General features: G+C 43.9%; 1 protein-coding gene across 3 annotated transcripts in view; it reads right to left on the reverse strand.

The window, feature by feature from the left end:
- Positions 1-469: 469 nt before the first annotated feature.
- Positions 470-18539, reverse strand: part of LOC134431480 (mothers against decapentaplegic homolog 7-like) — a 37391-nt gene continuing 19321 nt past the window's right edge. For all 3 annotated transcript variants that reach the window (XM_063179494.1, XM_063179493.1, XM_063179492.1), the window contains one exon: positions 470-1008. In XM_063179494.1, coding sequence (XP_063035564.1) covers positions 470-1008 — 539 coding nt within the window. The remainder of the gene's footprint in view (positions 1009-18539) is intronic.

Genomic DNA, 18539 nt, shown 5'->3' on the forward strand with positions numbered 1-18539 from the left:
AAGACCTGGTTGGGAAGATTTTGCACCATTCTTTGGCAACAATGTGGGGTTAGCACTGCTGGGGAAGAGGTCTTGGTGTCATCGTCACCAGGGATGGGAAGGTGGTGCATAAAAAATACAAGTATCTTGTTCGTTTATCCAAGAGAAGGAACTGTAACATATAGCAAGTGGCTTCTGAATCCATTGATCACATAGGATAATCCTTTCAGAGGCATGAAATAATTATCTTATGTGAGCCACACCCTTTTCTCATCCTTCCGAGTTATTGGCCATTTATACTTTAAAAAACTAGGTTTATCAAACTACCCCAAAGCATAAAAAAATATTTCCAAAGATTTTTCTCAAAACAAAGGGGGGGACATACAAACTAAACAAAACAAAACCAGAAAGTTTGCATGAATAGCAAGCACTCAGAAGGAAATATTAGCAGCAAAGTAATATAAATGCCTTGAGTCCACTCTGTCTTGAGTTATCGGTTATTTAAAATAACCTCCAACCAGCATGGGCAACTGCTGATGAACTGTCTAGTGTAGCATTGGCCCCAGCCTTTCACAAAGCTGATCTGAAACGTAAATCCTGTCCATGGCTGCTGCATGAACTCATGGTCATTTGGTCTCTGCAAGCTGTACGCCTTCTCATAGTCAAAAGCCTTGATGGAAAAACCTGGAAACAGTTTGTGAACCAGCAACATCCTGGACTTGGGGTTGTCCAGTGTGGCTGACTTGATGAAGATGGGGTAACTGCTGCGGTTGTACACCCACACTCCATCCACTTCCCTGGTGAGCTGGATGCCGTAGCCAATCTTGCCGCGGACCTTCTGCACCAGTTGGCTTTTGTTTTCTGAGTTGAGCTGTCCGAGGCAGAAACCATTCCCCTGAGGTAGATCATAGAAGATATCCAGGGAGGGCTCTTGGACAGAGTACAGCCGACCCACACGTGTCTTCTCTTCCCAGTATGCCACCACACACCAATGTGACCAATCCCCTGGCTCCTGAAGAACTTGGGAATCTACAGAACAGGAGAAAAAAAGGAAGAAAAACAGAAATTTAGCACCAAAAGGGGTAATACAACCCAAAAGTGACACAATGCTGGCAGGTCATTGCCTGCCAATGTGTTCATGACGCTCTCCACGTACACACCAACACCCATGGCACATCCACCATTTCCAAAAGCAATGTTATTAGGACCATTTAAGTTGACCCAGATTTGGAGAATTCCTGTGCCATTTCAGCACCTAATTCTAGTTAGAATTATGAGTCTTAAATCACCATGTCTACCTTCAAAAGTGGCTTGAGACCTACCAGCAGCAACCATGGTGCAGTCATCCTCACTCAAACCATTACCAGGACCACCTTCAGTGGCACTAGGAGAGATGAGATGCTCTAGCCAGCTGCATTTACCAAGACCAAACACCCTAAATGTCCTTATTTTCACTCACCAGATAGTGGATCCACTTCCATAAATAACTATCTACTCGACACAGATGCTGAGAAAAAATGAGGTGCTGCTAAGAAAACCACATTGAAGGTCACCCCATGGGACCAGAGGGGGCAAGGAATCACCTACTCTAGTTCACAGGGCTTTTCCCTACCTGTAGTCAGAGCCTGGGTGGTGGAGAGAATGGAAACATTGGATGACATCCCAACTTGTGGGAAGCACTGAGAGATGGTGGGGACCAAAAAATCTCATACTTCTCAACAAAAACGGCCTAACCCCTCCTGAAATTCATTCATGTAGCTTTTTTTCTTTTACTTCCTTGCACATAGCTATCCTGTGCAAGAAGCAGGGATACAATGTAGCAGGAAAAAGCAAAGGGAGGCGGGGGGGGGGGAATGTGAAAAGCCCCTTTTCCTCATGAAGGATCCCTAACAGCCTGGCACTGCTCAGCAGGTAATTTGTTCCAGCCTTGGTAGTCATGTTAAGACCTGAGAACTATTTATCTCTGTAATTGCATTTAAAAAAAATCAACCTTGGTATGCTAGTGAGTGCTACCAAAATAATCCCCTGCAGCATGGGAGCAGATATGGTAATGGGAATAGTGGGTAACCCAGCACCCCAAAGCTCTTTCTGTGGACCCCCAAACCCCTTTGCTCAACATAAGCAATGGCAGGAACATGTTGGCTGCCCCGATTTCTTTATTTTTTGGTATTAAAAAGCCCATTTCCCCAGTGCAGGCATTTTTCTTCTGTCTCTGAGTTGTGTTTCAAGCCCTGCACTGTGCTTTTAAGAGAACAAAACTAAAACCCAGCCACACACTTTTAATTTCCTCATTTCTATCCCAGTGGGGGAAATATTTCTCCAGTTGCTGGAGGCAGCTACTAAAAATGGGCCTGGCTGTATATGCTGCATAATAGGGACCCTCCCTCCTGGGTGAAAGTGGGGATGGGAGTTCTGGCAGTGGGGAGGCAGTCCCTGGGACAGCATTCATCAAGGTGCACCCCAGTTTGTCCTTCCATCTCCCCTTTTCAGTGCCTCCCAAGACTTTGTTGCCAATAATTTTATATCCTGCTGAAATCTAGCACCACTCAAGGGAATGAAGGGGAATAAGGTGGGTGGTTTGAGTTACCTCTCTCCTAAACCAAATGGGGTGCCCCCAGTTGGTCAAGAAACATGCCCAGCATAGTGTTTCCTCCACCCATTAAGGAGGGTAATGCTCAGGAAATAGAGGAATTTGGGGGGATGCCCCTCAGTCCATAGAGGAGATACTACTGAATACAGGAGGAGAATGCTCCTTTATCCATCCTCATCTCAACCAGCCATCACTTCCCTCCCTCCAACTTCCTGCTACACATTAAGCATACTGAAATTCTTCTGGGTTTTTATTTATTTGGACATAAAAGCATCCCTTTCAGGAGGCAGCAGGGGGGAGAAGCCTTTTTCACTTGATATTTGTGCTTGCATTAGTGAAGACCACTTAACAAGTAGTTCATTGCTGCTTACAAAGAATTATTTGTCAGAACATTAAAAAAAAAAAAAAACAAACCCAAACCACAAAAAAAACAACTGCCTTGGCAATGAATGCCTTTATGGAGGGCTGAATGAATTCCATTAGGTTTTTCAATTATATGGGGTGACCAGACCTCAAGGACGAATCTTAGGTAATCCAGGATATTTTTTTTTAGGAGATGATACCAGCACACAGTATAAATACGCCAGAGCCTCTTTCATTTGTGGACTTCAGCTGTTGACTGGATGTCTAGTCAAAAAGACATGAGAATATAAGGGTTGAGCTTGGATAAGTAGGCTCAGGCCTCCCTGCTACCAAAGATGCTTTTCATGGTTGTTTGGACCCCAGCAGAGCTTCCCTGCTCCCACCTGTCTCCGTGATTCTGGCATCCACTGGGAAAAGCCAGTAGCATCATTTGGGCAGCAGAGGCAGGAGAGAAGGAAAAAAATTATGCAAAGATGTTTCCTACAGTGATGGATATTTTTTTCCCCAAAAGGCTTTTTTAGTGGCAATGAGCATGGATCTGGGCAAATGAAGCAGATAGATGGATTTTGCCCCAAAACACCCCATTGTGTTCCTCCTGTGCAACCTGGAGTCATGGCACTGACCCACTATCCAACTCCCATCTCTGTCTGCTGCCAACTCTCACAAAAAACCCAGATCCCAGGAAATTTGCAGCCACATCACTCAATGCTTTGGGATTCTTGTTTGAGTTAAAAACATCATGTTTTACAAGCTCCTTGGAGCAAATACATCCCTTTCTAAATGACTGGAAAACTCACAGCAAACAGGGAGTGTTCCCATATTCCAGCAAACTGATAATGTTTAATGCTATAAACATCTGCACTATTATTTCATTATTAAGTATCCCTCCATTTGCTGCTATCACTAGGTTATTAAGATTTTCCATGGTTTCACAGAATCAATTAGGTTGGAAAAGACCTCTGAGATCATCGAGTCCACCCTATAACTGAACACCACCATGTCAACTAGACCATGGCACTGAGTGCCATATCCAGTCTTTCCTTAAACACTTCCAAGGATGCTGACTCCATCACCTCCCTGGACAGCCCATTCCAATACCTATCACCCTTACTGTGAATAATTTCATTATAATATCCAACCTAAACATCCCCTGGCACAGCTTGAGGCTATGTCCTCTCTTCTGGTTGCTAGTTGCCTGGGAGAAGAGGCTGATGCCCATCTGGCTACAATCTCCTTTCAGGGAGTTGTAGAGAATGATAAGGTTCCCTCTGAGCCTCCTTTTCTCCAGATCAAACACACCCAGCTCCCTCAGCTGCTTCTCATAGTGAGACAGAGTAAAGATCCATTCTGAATTAGGTGAAGTGTCTAAGAAAGGTGAAAAGTCTGTGAGGCCAAAGCTGAAGGAAAAACTCGCATGCCGAGACAGCAAGGAGACAGAGAAAGAAAAACAGAAAAGACCACAAGGTCGATTTGCCCCCGACTTAGAAATTCCTTTGATAAAGAAGAACTGGTGCTAGATGTCACACGGAATGAATATGTATGAACTTATTGTGAAACTGTATGCATATGCATTTGGAAGGGGGATAGAAGAAGACCCGAGGTCTTCAGAGGCATGCATGCCTTGTTCGGGGACTTGCGTCCAGTGCGCGTCGTAAATAAACATACCGGGCTTTACAACTTTTATAAAGTTGTGAGGTTTCTTCTTTTCTCCGCAAAACATTATGGCGAGCCAGCCAGGAGTTCTCTGTCCCCGCAGGGGCAGGGGGGATAGACGGACCTCCAAGGCGCGCCCTAGGATTTTTTCCTGGTGGGGCTCCGTTCGTCTCAACTTGCCACCTGCGAGGACAGACAATGACCTGCTGGCCTGCGGAGGAAGATACGGTATGTACTGAGGGGCCCTGGGGAAGGGAAAGGAGAGCAAGGGAGTAAACCACCCAGAGACGTCTGGGTTCAGCTGATAGAGCAGCTGTATTAGAGATGGGGTTCATCGTTCTGATAGAGCAGACCGCAAGCGGTTCTGGGGGTGAGCCGGGTGAACCCGTGTATGTGTGTTGGGGGTTCATAGTTCTGATAGAACAGAACTGTTGAGCCCGTGTGTGTTTTGTTTGTATGCGTGTGTGATGTCCGGACACTGTGTTGCTGTATGGTTAATGTGTGCATTGTGTGGTCGGTGCACTGTGTTTCTAATCGTGCAAGTGTATAAGTGTATGGGGTATAAAAGAGAATAAATCTACAGTGTGGGGGGGTCAGTACTACCCGTGCTTGAAGCAGCCGAGTGAGGCCTGAGGCGCCGGCTGCAGCAGGCTGCGGGGGCAGGGACAGAAGTGCCCCACAGAGAAGCGAGTGGAAGAATGTCAGTGATGGTATTTATCGTGTTTAAATGTAGTGATTTGTGTAGATTTGGTACATTTTAACCGTGAGTATGAGTATGAGCTCAGAGAGTTCCTTTGCCTTGGATGTTTGATTTTGATTGTGTCCAAGAAAATTGATGTGAGTAAATGCTGAATTATGGTATGCTATGTTGTGTTGAGAAAAGCGAGCACTTTGAGAGATATGCCCTTTCCCAGTGGTTTTGTGTGGTGATTTTCTTCCGCTGCATTGTGGTAATTTGATTCTCAGATTGTATAGTAGTGTTTGTGGAGATTTTAAGATTTTGTTGCAACAAGAGTGGCATTTTACATAGGAGAACTATAGTACGGTGATTTATGCTTAATTACGATAGAGTTAAAGGAATTCCAAGAATTCCCCCCCTCAATGCAATTCAAGCCTTGGCTCTAGCAAATTTGAGATAAAGGAGGGGTGCGGGTGCGAGTGTTTGTGTCTGAGGGCATATCAGAGTTTCGGCTGTGACTAGCACAGCCTTTTTGCAAAGCAGTAAAACAAGTGTAAGTAGACACAGGGCTTAATTAGATTGTGCAAGAAGAGAACTAGAAAAGACTGATATTTTGTTTGATCAGAATATAGTGTCTATGTCACGTTTTTGATTAGCATGCTGTGTGAGGTGACAGTGGCTGTCCCCTGGGCACAGGGACAGCTCTGGCTGCCCCGTCTCCCCAGGGAACACGGGAATGGCCTGTGAGCAAAAGCTGGATGTGCAGTTATTATTGCAGTGCGGTGTTTATGAGAAACACTGTTTTTGCTGTTCTAATAAGTGTCAGGGCACATGTAAATTAGAGGTTTCTGGTCAAGTGGATTCAGAACCTAAGGTCTTAGAACTTGTGTGTGGGAACCACATCTGATACCTGCCACCTGGAGCTGTGTGTATAGGAGGAAAGTTGAGAAACTACTGTGAAGGTCTGTAAAAAGGTTTGAGTGGAAGCGAGATAGGGCAAGGAGAAATAAATAATGAGAACTGACCAGAGCAAAGAGGTTCCTAAATTAGCCCCTTTTGGGAAGGGCTCACTGGGAGAAGGCTGCCAGTAGGAGCAGCTCAGAAAATAAAAAGATTTATAATACTTCATTGCTGTTAGTACTGTTTTAAAATAGGAGGATAAATGGGATAGAGTTTTGTATGCTGAAATGTCTTTGTGTTTTAAGAAATCACCCAGATTTCTTGAAAAGGGAAAACAAGGCAAAGAGAAAGCAAATCAAACATGTTGTTCAGCATGCAGCATAAGATAGCAACGTATGAAATCAGGCAAGAATTATCATGCTGAAATGCAAAGCAATCACAGTTCACAAAATGAGTACATATGATTTGCTAAAGGCTCCTCCCAAGGTAAGGGAGGAAGGGTAAAGATGACCTCCCCAAAAAGGAAGAATTTTTGTTGACACAAGGGACATATATTAAGTTTTAAATAAAACTTTAGTACCTGTGGAGAATGTTTATGTTGCAGTGTGGGGAACAACTGAACAACTGGCCAGTCTGAGAAGGCATCCTTGTGCAAACCTTTAAAGTGATATGTGTACTATGTGTACCTAAAAGCTTTTGTACAATTCGCTCAATTTGCTAAACATTCTCAAATGAGAAAGGTTACTCTGGAGGCAAATGATATAAAGATGTTAGGCTTAACATTAACAGACACTGAAATTAAGAAAGACATTAGTAAGGGGATATTAGAATAAGTAAACAAGTGTTTTCAAGGGTATGGGCCTCTGCTGTACCAGGGAGAGTGAAAGATGCTCCCCCATGAGCATCAAGTTTAACGAAAGAACACAACTAGTGAGAACTTAGTAGTACCCTCAAAAGGAAAATATTGAAGGAATCAGCCCAATAACTGATAGTACTGGATTAAGGGCTGTCAATAAGATAAAACAGAATTTATACCCTGTGGTAGCAAATCCATATACCTTACTGACTTGTTTAACACCTGAGCTAACCTGGTTCACTGTTTTAGGCCTAAGAGATGCCTTCTTTTGCCTCCCTATCCACGAAGCCAGCCAGGAAATTTTTGCATTCAAACTCAAGCTCACATAGTCCATGTGCCTGAAGGCTTCAAGATTCCCCACTCCGATTGGAGAACAGCTTGCAAAGACCCAGAGTCCCGGGAAGCTCCACAAGAGGAAAGGAGGCTGTTGCAGTACGTGGACGATCTTCTAGTAGCCACTCGGATGAGGGAAGCGAGAGAAGCCTGGACGGTAAGCCTTTTGAATTTCCTAGGACTCCAAGGACGCAGAGTCTCAAAGAAAAGGCACAGGTAGTGAAACAGAAGGTAATCTACCTGGAGTAAGAAGTGAGTGCGGAGCAGCAGATTTTAAAGCAAAGAAGCCGTATGCCAAACCCTGAAACCCCAGACAATGAAAGAACTCCGAACCCTCTTAGGCATGGTAGGGTAGTGCCAGCTGTGGGTTTATAATTATGGACTGCTCGCCAGACCTCTCTATGCTCTTATTGCCAATGGAAACAGAGATCTCCACTGGACACAAGACACCACATGGGCCTTTCGCCAGCTAGAGAGAGTGCCCTCATGTCAGCTCCAGCTTTGAGACTTCCAGATGTAAGTAAACAATTCTTTCTATTTTTCCCACGCAAGGAATTGCCCAGGGAATATTGGCTCAGGACTCGGACCCTTACTGAAGGGCAGTTGCTTACTTCTCTAAGCAACTAGATGCAACAGCCAAAGGATGGCCAGGTTGCCTCAGAGCTGTAGCAGCAGTCGTGCTGAATATTCAAGAGGCATGCAAGTTTACCCTGGGACAAAAATGACTGTGCTAGTGTCCCACACAGTGTCTGCAGCACTGGAAGTAAAGGGTGGCCACTGGCTCTCACCACAGAGGTTCCTAAATTGCCAGGCCATCATGGTAGAGCAAGACGATGTAGAGATAGTGGTGACTAATATTGTCAACTCAGCTTCTTTTCTCAGTGGACACCATAGTTGCCTAGAGACCACCGAAGCTACCTACTCCCGCCACCCAGACTTAAGGGATGCTCCTCCGGACGATGCAGAGACCGGGTTCACTGACAGGAAAGCGACACTGCAAAGTTCACAGTGACTACCTGCAGAGAGGTAATCGAGTCTGGACCATTACCAACAGGTACCTCTGCGCAGAAGGCTGAGATAATTGCCCTGACCCGTGCCCTGGAAAGGGCAAAAGGGAGGAGAATAACCATCTACACAGACCCAAGGAATGCATTTGGAGTCATACATGCACATGGAGCCATCTGGAAAGAGAGGGGACTGCTGACCTCACAGGGAAAGAAGAGAAAATCCAGCTGCTGGAAGCAGTTCAGCTACCTGAAAAGGCATATTAAGGCACACTAGAGAGTGAGCTTAAAATTGGAGGAAAGAAATGAGCTGGCGGATGGAGAGGCAAAGAAAGCAGCAAAGGGTGAGGTACAGATTTTCCTCGAAGGTAAGCCATAATACAATAATACTAACCAAAAGAGACGTACAACTGCAAGGGGTGGGCTACCATTGAAAGAGAGCTAGTAATCCCTTCCCATTTTCGTGGTTACTAGTGAAGGAAGGGCACTAGAAAACACACTAGGGCCTAACTACTTAGAAGCCTTTTATAGAGTGTGGCTCCTTTTTTGAAATGACCAAGGCTGCGAGTGATACAGAGTGCATTACACAAATCTGATTGAAACAATCGTTGTATCGTTGTCAGGAATTTATATGCCACTATCACTCAGGTAAGCCGACAATGTGATCCTTGCCTCCAGACTAACCCCAAAATACGCCCCCGGCCAAAACTCGGTCAGACTGGGAGAGGCCATGGGCCTGTACAGCAGTGGCAAATTAACTTTTCAGAACTCCCAAGGAAAGGGGGCTATCAGTATTTACTGGTATTGATAGATACATTTTCAGGATGGCCAGAAACATTCCCCACCAGAACTGTCAAAGCTCAAGAGGTGACCAGATTATTTTTATAAGGAATAATACCATGCTTCAGAGTTCCAGGCACGATGTCCTCAGATAAAGAATCATATTTCATTTCCAAAGCAGTGCAACAGATTAGTGGCCACCTGGGCATAGATCAGGAACTTCACACCCCATATCACCCCCAATCAAGCGGCCAGGTGGAGAGAATGAATCATTTGATTAAGCAGCAAATCATAAGACTGAAGCAAGAAGTTAATCTACCCTAGCCCAAGCTCTTCCACTAGCAATATTGCAAATTCAAACTAAACCTTGAGCTAAAGGAATGCTGAGTCCTTTTGGAATGCCTTATAGAAGACCATATAGAATACAAAGGGAATGTCCAGAATGTCCACCTACATGGTGGCATTAAGCAAACAGCTCAGAGTAATTGAGAAACATGTGGCTGGAACTCGGAGCAGGGAGTTAGATAGCCTGGGGATGATGTATATGTTAAGTCTCTTACAGAGAAGACTTCGGAACCACAGTGGGACAGACCACTGCGAGTACTTCTCACCACCTTCAGTGCAATCAAAATCAAGGAGCAGAATGCCTGGATCCATCACTCTCGGGTGAAGAAGGCCCAGAAACCCCTTAAGGAGTGACGCCAGGAGACAATGAACTGAGATTAAAACTTACTCGGGCAAAATGAGTATATTGCGGTCGGGAGTAGCTCATATTTTAGTTTGTAGAATTGTATTGTGTGTAATCATAACTGAAGTTTCAGAACTTGAGAGTACCTCTGTTCAAAGTAATGCTAAATGGCCTTGGTCCCTGGCATTTAATCAGTATACTGGATCCATAGGAAAACCTTCTGAGATAAAAGATTTAAACATATCTACTGTAGTAATCCACGAGAATCAGGTATGTGAGGAGCAAGAATGGCAAGAACAGGAACTGTGGACTCTTCAAGGAATCAGAGGAGAAGAAATCAAAGTAGGGTGCCAGGTCATCAATAGGGTAGCTTATGAGAGACCAGATGTAATTAGTGTCTGAAGTCTGTGATAACCTAAGTGAATCAGACTGTTGGTGTAATTTCACCTTGATACAGCCTGTAGAAGTGACCTGCCTTTGAGCTCGAATTACTATCAGACTTTCATTTGAATTCAAAGTGGACACTGCACTTTTTACCACAGCAGGGCCTTATACACCCCATACTAGTTCAGACTCTACCCAAACTCCAAACTTGAACCTAACGTAGTAAAGAATGTGACTGAACAACCGCTCCTTAGGTCATTTTCCAAGCCGGTTGGCTGAACACTCAGGCAATGGCTGGTAAAGGGTGCTGAACTGCAGGTGGTAAATTAACCCAAGCAAGGAAGGTGATTTTCTTTATTTATAGCTATCCCTTTTCCTACTGAGATTTGGATCAGTGATTGTCCCAGTCTGAGGCAGTTGGATTCTGCTTAAAAGTGGTAGAGAGAGACCCCCCCCTCAGAGCTCGGCAGCAGGCTGTAGGATTTTGAGCATCACTTTTGTGCTGAGTGTTTCAAGTAGCAGAAACCTGATCCCAGTTTCTTCTGAGGCACTGCAATGAATTTAGGCTCTTCTCTCAGACTTCCCCTTCATTGTTTACTTGAGGCTTGGACCTGAAGCTAGGGGCAAGGTGGGTGAGGTTTCGTAGACCAGGAGAGACATTCCTGCTTGCCACACATCTGGGAAATCAGGTGCTCTGGAGGGGGAAGGAGATTCCTGAGGTCTCTACATTTCAGAACAAACATCTGCCTCAGATATGACCTAAACCTCTGTCAGATACACTTGTGAAGTGTGTCTGAATTTGCAGTGTGAGCCCAGCACATCCCTCGGGCAGGGAGGGATGGTCATAAACAGAAAGCAGTTCCTGTTCCCCATAACAAACATCTAACTGTGATATTAGGGACAGAATTAGGAGTTTTAAATGGAATTGATTCAGAAATACTGATGAATCAACTGGCCACTGCAGCAGGTGGCCTAACAAAATTGAAGCAGCCTTTACAGTAATCTCTATTGGCATTAGGAACTAGCCAGTGACAGATTTCAAAAGTACTGCCAAAGTAAGGAAGTATGAAAAGGCCGGGGACCAAGACCACAAGTTGATAGTAGAAGCACTTAGTATAGTTCAAGATAATGTGTCTTTAGCTTTCAGTTGTATACAAGCACAGTTATGGATACAAGCAACAGCAGCTCTGATCATATGGGAAAGGGGTGAAGGTAATTTTCCAGCTGAAATTCAAGAAATTGTGTTGGATAATGCAATTGATTTTGAAAGGAACTTTCAATCCTGGCAGACTATGGTGAATTTCACCTATGATCCTGTTTCTAATGTGGCAACTGCCTTTGTGCTTACCATACATAATGCCACTGTTTATGTTATCCATCCCATCATTGCCCTAGGATTAAACCATGAAAAAACAATACTCTATCCTTCAGAACATAGAGTGTGGGCACGAAAGATGAATGGAAAGTGGCAGACAGTAAACTTGGAATCCTGCTTTAATAGAGAACAGATGGGATTCATTTGTGAAAGCAATACTATTAATGCTCAGGATGTGTGTTTGGACACTGAACAGAGTATTTGTCACTTTGAAATTCATCCAGTCACTGACCAGAAAACTGTGCTCGTATATACTGGAAAAGGGTGTATGCCTGCTTGTGCTGCTGTACAAATTGATAGCAATGATGTTATTCTGTCTAGTAGAAACCATTCCAATCTCTGTATTTGTAATTTTGTTAAGATTATTGGGTGTGATTTTTGGTATTTGGTACCAGTAACATCCCACCAGCTGATTTAAGCCAATTACACAATGTATCACAGACTACCACCTACCCCTAGTGGGATGAACCTTACATTGGTAAAACAATTAATTAAGCACCAAGACCTATTGGAAGGCTTGAAAGGAATCCAAGGATGCGGAAAGAAAACCTTAATTACTGTCCAACATGATACAAAGGAGATAACCAGAGTTCTACAAAGAATAAAACAAAATGTGGATCATCACTGGTGGGATGTGATCTTTGGGTGGTCACCAACTGCAAATGGAATCTTTAATAAGTTGTGCCACCCCATTGTAGTTTTACTAATATTAGTTGGGATAAGATTAGGATTATCTATTATATTGTTAATTTGGAACTGTAGAATGCTACAACGAATAGCTGTACTAACATCTTTGTCAAACGTACATGGTGAAGCACTAAAAGACACTTACTGTCATGAAGGTTTTCATTAAGTAAAAGAATTTACTTATTTCCTAGGAAAGGGGGGAATGAGACAGAGTAAAGATCCATTCTGAATTAGGTGAAGTGTCTAAGAGAGGTGAAAAGTCTGTGAGGCCAAAGCTGAAGGAAGAACTCGCCTGCCGAGACAGCAAGGAGACAGAGAAAGAAAAACAGAAAAGACCACAAGGTCGATTTGCCCCCGACTTAGAAATTCCTTTGATAAAGAAGAACTGGTGCTAGATGTCACACGGAATGAATATGTATGAACTTATTGTGAAACTGTATGCATATGCATTTGGAAGGGGGATAAAAGAAGACCCGAGGTCTTCAGAAGTACGCATGCCTTGTTGGAGGACTTGCGTCCAGTGCGCGTCGTAAATAAACATACCGGGCTTTACAACTTTTATAAAGTTGTGAGGTTTCTTCTTTTCTCCGCAAAACAATAGGACTTGTGCTCCAGACCCTTCACCAGCCTTGCTGCACTTCTCCAGACCCACTCTAGCACCTCAATGCCTTTTTTGTAGTGAGGAGCCCAAAACTGGACACAGCACTCAAAGCGTGGCATCACCAGTGCCGAGTACAGGGAGACAATCACTTCCCTGGTTCTTCTGACCACATTATCTCTGATACAAGCCAGAAGGCCATTGGCCTTCTTGACCACATGAACACACGCTGGCTCATGTTAAACCAGCTGTCAAACAGCACCCCCAGGTCCTTTTCCGCTGAGCCACTTCCCAGCCATTCTGTCCCCAGCCTGTAGCGCTGCATGGAACTATTGTGGCTGAAGTGTAAGACATGGCACTTGGTCTTCTTAAACCTCATGCTCTTGGTCTCAGCCCATCTATCCAGGTCCCTCTGCAGGGCCTTCCTACCCTCCAGCAAACTGACACCCTCTTCCAACTTGGTGTCATCCACAAATTTGCTAATGGTAGATTCGATCCCCTCATCCAGATCATCAATAAAGATATTAAACTGTACTGGGCCCAACACTGATCCCTTAGGGGGCAGTGCTACTGACTGGCTGCCAACTGGATGTGGCACCATTCGCCACCACTCTCTGGGCCTGGCTGTCCAGCCAGTTCTTAATCCAGCGAAGAGTACCCCTGTCCAAGTCGAGGGCTGCCAGCTTTTCCAGGAGTATGATATGGGAAACGGCTTTGCTGAAGTCCAGGTAGACAACATCCACAGCCTTACCTTCATCCACCTGGTCATAAAAGGAGATCAGGTTGGTGAAGCAGGACCTGCCCCTCCTAAATCCACGCTGGCTGGGCCTGTTCCCTTGGTTGTTCTGTAGGTGCTATGTGATCACACTCAGAATGATTTGCTCCATAACCTTGCCTGGCACTGAGGTCAGGCTGAAAGGCCTGTACTTTCTTGGATCCTCCTTCTGGCCCTTCTTATGGATGGGCATCACATTGGCCAGCTTCCAGTCATCTGGGACCTCCCTGGTCAGCCAGGACTGATGATAAATTATGAAGAGTGGCTTGGTGAGCTCTTCTGCAAGCTCCCTTATCACCCTAGGATGTATCCCATCTTGTCCCATAGACTTGTGAGCATCTAAGTGGCCCAGCAGGTCTCTAACTGCTACCTCCTGGATTGCAAGGGGTCTATTCTGCTCCCCATCCCTGTCTACCAGTTCAGTGGGCTGGTTGTTCTGAGGATAACCGGTCTTACTGTTGAAGACTGAGACAAAGAAGGTGTTAATTACCTCAGCCTTTTCCTCATCTTTGGTAACTATATTTCCCCTGTGTCCAATAAAGAATGGAGGTTTTCCTTGGCCCTCCTTTTGTTATTAATGTATTTATAAAAACACTTTTTATTATCCTCTACAGAAGAGGCCAGATAAAGTTTTAATTGAGCTTTTGTCTCTCTAATTTTCCTTCTGCATGACCTAATGACATCCTTAAACACTAACACTTCCTGAGTTATCTGCCCCTTTTTCCAAAGGTGATACACCCTCTTTTTTTCCCCAAGTTCCTGCAAAAGCTTCCTCAGGGCTCCAGCAGGCTCCCCTCAGCATATTGTGCAAGCTTATTTTGAGATGACAAAAAAAAAAAAAAGGAAAAGGACTGAAAGAAAAGTGACTCTGCTCTCAGGAATTTAGGGAATTAGTTGTATTGATCACTCATAATTGGGTCTACAGAGAACGGCCATCTGCAGCAGAGCTCAGTTCTGCACAGAGTGGAGAAATCAAGGCAATGACTTGATGCCCCCAAAGTCTTTGGGGTAACATTGCTTGGAAATTTGGTGCAGATGTTCATCACCAGTAATGCCCCAGCACAACCACATTATTCGATTTTTTTTCCCATTTGTTTTATATCCTCCTGAATTTTCCTGCGTGGCTGACCTGACTTGACCAGTTATTTCCTAATACACAAGAGGTTGTAAGGTTTCCCACCACCTGCCTCAACTTTTATGAACATCAAATCCTGCCCAAAATCACTCAATAAAAGGCCACAGTCAGGATTTCTCTAGCGTTGAGTGTGCTCATGCTGCCTGTGGGCTTGGAGCATCATCCTGCTCTGGGCAGAGATGCTGCAGAAACTGCTACATCCATACAGAAATCCTGGAGGATGAGACACCAAAGCAATAACCACAAAAAATATTAAAAGCTGCTGAAATCAAGAAAGTTCAGATGAAGGTGAGCGTGGGAGATTCACACCATGGAAACACTCAAATTTATCAGTAATAGCTCCATGCTTGGTTCTCCCAAGCTGTGGCAGGAGGACACATCTCCCATCAATTGGAAGTGGCAGAAAAATTCTGGTATGGCTTTTCTCCTCAACACATGAACACTTTTAAGATGATGAAACCATGTCATCTGTACTTTTTTTCCCAAGCTCCACCAGTTTTATTAGGAGTTTGGAAAGAAAAAGTTCTTTTTCTTTCATTCAGGAAAAACCAAAGCATTTTATAAAAATGTAATAATAATAATAACAATAATAACAACAATAATAATAATAATAATAATAATAATAATAATAATAACAACAACGATGATGATGATGATGATAACACAGGTCCTATTCAGTTCTCAGCTCTCAGCCTTGTCCTGGTGCCAAGTTCATGAATGTAGAGGGGAGGTAAGCTGGATATCTTTTGTTTTGCTTGTTTTGTTTTGACATAACTAAAGGTTTTCCTGTAATCAAGGACCTTGAGAGAAAACATCAAGTTTAGCACACAGTGAGCTATCTCACCTGCTGGGACTACTCCCAGCCAATCAAGTCAAGAGCTGTCTAAATCATCATTGATATCTGCAATAATAACTTGTCACTGAAAATGAGAATAGAACTGTGTTCCTGATAAGGTTTTTAAATGTCTGTAATTGGATCTTTCCTCAGTGATATTAGGATTAGACCCAAACTAAATTATCCAATTGCAAAAGTGTTTCAAACTATTACTTTATATATATATATATATATATGCATTTATGGATTTTTTTAAGAGCACACCTTTGACCTAAAGCACCTTCTCATGCCCTTCCTAAACTACTCACCATCTCATCCTCTCTTCTCCTTCATTCCTCTGTGATCTCTAGGGCTGGATTTCCCACCAAACATCAACCCTGACACAACACTCACCATGGTATCATCTACCCATAATTGCTAATAAAAGTCTTCTAATTTTCATAGAACCATTGAATGGTTTGGGTTGGAAGGGACCTTTAAAGGCCATCTAGTCAAACCCCTCTACCATGAGCAAGGACACCTTCCACTAGATCAGGATGCTCAGGTTTTGTGGTACCCTCACCTTGGCCACTTGTGGAGGTGACATTGCACACACAACCAATAATCCAGCATGAACAGGTAAAGGCAACAGATAAATTACTGTAGATGTCCACCAAGAAATCATAGCACCAAAAGTAGATTGGTCTTATGGACCTGTCCTAGAAGGGCCAGGACCCAGATGGGAGCTCCTGGGGCAGCAAGGAGATCATAGCATCCTAGAATGGTTTGGGTTGAAAGGAAACATAAAAATCATCTAGTTCAAACTCCCTGCTATGGGCAGGGACACCTTCCTCTAGACCAGGTTGCTCAAAGCCCCATCCAACCTGGACTTGAACACTTATGGCGAGCAGGTGTCTATCACCTCTCTGGGCAACCTGTGCCAGTACCTCACCACCCTCACAATCAAGAATTTCTTCCCAATATCGAATATAACCCTGCTCTCTGTCAGTTTGAAGACATTCCCCCTTGTCCTGTCACTCCATGCCCTTGACAAAAGTCCCTCTTCAGCTCTCTTGTAGCCCCTTTAGGTACTGGAAGGTACTTTAAAGTTTCCCCAGAGCCTTCTCTTCTCCAGGCTGAACAACCCCAACTCTCCCAGCCTGTCTTCTTAGGAGAGGTGCTTCAGCCCTGTGATTACCTTCATGGCCTCTTCTGGACTTGCTCCAACAGGTCCATGACCTTCTTATGTTCCTAGGAGGCAGCTCTCTGCTGGAAAATGAATGCTGTGGGCACCACCAAAGAAGAGAAGAACCTATGGTCCTTCTTCCTTTATCCATCAGCACATTGTGCTTAAAAAAAGTTGGCTTGACTGGTGTCAGTACAACGTGTTGTTTAACTGGGGCCAAAGCTGAGAGCAAGCTCAGCACATCTCATGCCCAGTAATCTCTCTTGGCTGACCTTAAGCAGCATTTGCAAGCCTGAGGCAGAGCCATGACTCCCATCTTCTCTACTTGTTGAGATGGAAGAGAAGGTGACAAAAACCCCAGAACTTTTTATTAGTTTTTGCATGCTCTTCTGGACTGTTCTCAGGACAGTTTGTGGCATTCCAGTTGCAGTTTTACCCCTCATGCTACTGGCAAGTGCTGGTTTTGCAGGATATCAGGAAAAACACCTCCCTGAACTCTTACTCAAAAGCAAACATCAAGGCAAGGAAAACACCAAGTATGATGTGCAACCACACAACTCATCAAAACAAGGAAAAACAGGCACAAGAAAGGAAATTTTACTTCCTTTCTAGTTTCTCAGATAATTTGCAGGCTATTTGGGTAGGAGAACAAAAAATAAAAAAACAAAACAAAACAAAACAAAAAAAAAAAAACCCAAGAAAAATCCTTAAAGACAGATTTCCAGGTATGCTTAAAAAAAAAAAATTCAAATTAAAGAATATATCCTGCTGCAGAAAAGGATCTTTGTGCCTTTAACAGAGTTTGTGGCAGCCTAGAGATACCACCCATAGCAATATTTGCCCCAAACTTTTTATATCTCCCTACACACATTAGACACTTTCACCTCCCAGCTTTTGATGGCTGGGATGGTTTCTGAAAAGCTAATTTAGAGGATGGGATGGTCATTTGTTAAGCTCCTGTTGTTTGCAAAGAAAATAAACCCTTACATACTGCAGGGATGCCACCACCCAAGGTGGCCCATGGGGCTCCTCCTCCACACCAACACAAGAGCCCCCAAAGAGCTGAGGCAGTCAGTGACATCAACATATACTTAGAGAGTCTTTAATCTGTGGACTATTGACATGATAGACCATAATATCTCTTCAGGAGCTATTACAGCCCATTGCGTCCATAGGTACTTATGGAGTCCTTAATCTGCAGATTGACAGGATAGACCATAAATTTGTGTCTATGTCTAACTAGGCAGCTCTTATTACTCATCATAGTAGTCATGCAGGCTAAAGAGCCTTAAGATTATTTGTTAAATTTTCTAACAACTTGTCCACTCAATCATTTAAATGGCTCCTTGCTCCTAGCAAAATCAGTCAACCTTGCACAAAAATAAATGTCCAACTGATTTCCCCCATGAATTCAGTTGGATGATATTTTCTAAAGACTGGCAGCCAGAAGCCAAGATGTTGCCAATGGATTTGTAACCTTGCAAGTCCAATGGAAACAAAGGGGATAAAATGTGGCAGAAGCCAACAGGGGAAGGAGTCTGGGATTTCCTGATATTTCTAGGGAAATATTTCTTTGGTTCAGACTCATGCTAGTGGCAACCTACAAGCTTGGGAGTACTCTGCTCAGTCCCCTTGTGACCCAACCAAGAACTTCCATCACCTTTACCACAGCTGGGAAACTTTCTTGTGAAATCAGGACAAACACAAGGTTGGGTTAGACAGTGGGCAGAGATGACTGATCCTCTCAGGTTCCCACCCCA

Source organism: Melospiza melodia, chromosome W, assembly GCF_035770615.1.
Source record: "Melospiza melodia melodia isolate bMelMel2 chromosome W, bMelMel2.pri, whole genome shotgun sequence".
Classification (NCBI taxonomy): Eukaryota; Metazoa; Chordata; class Aves; order Passeriformes; family Passerellidae; genus Melospiza; species Melospiza melodia.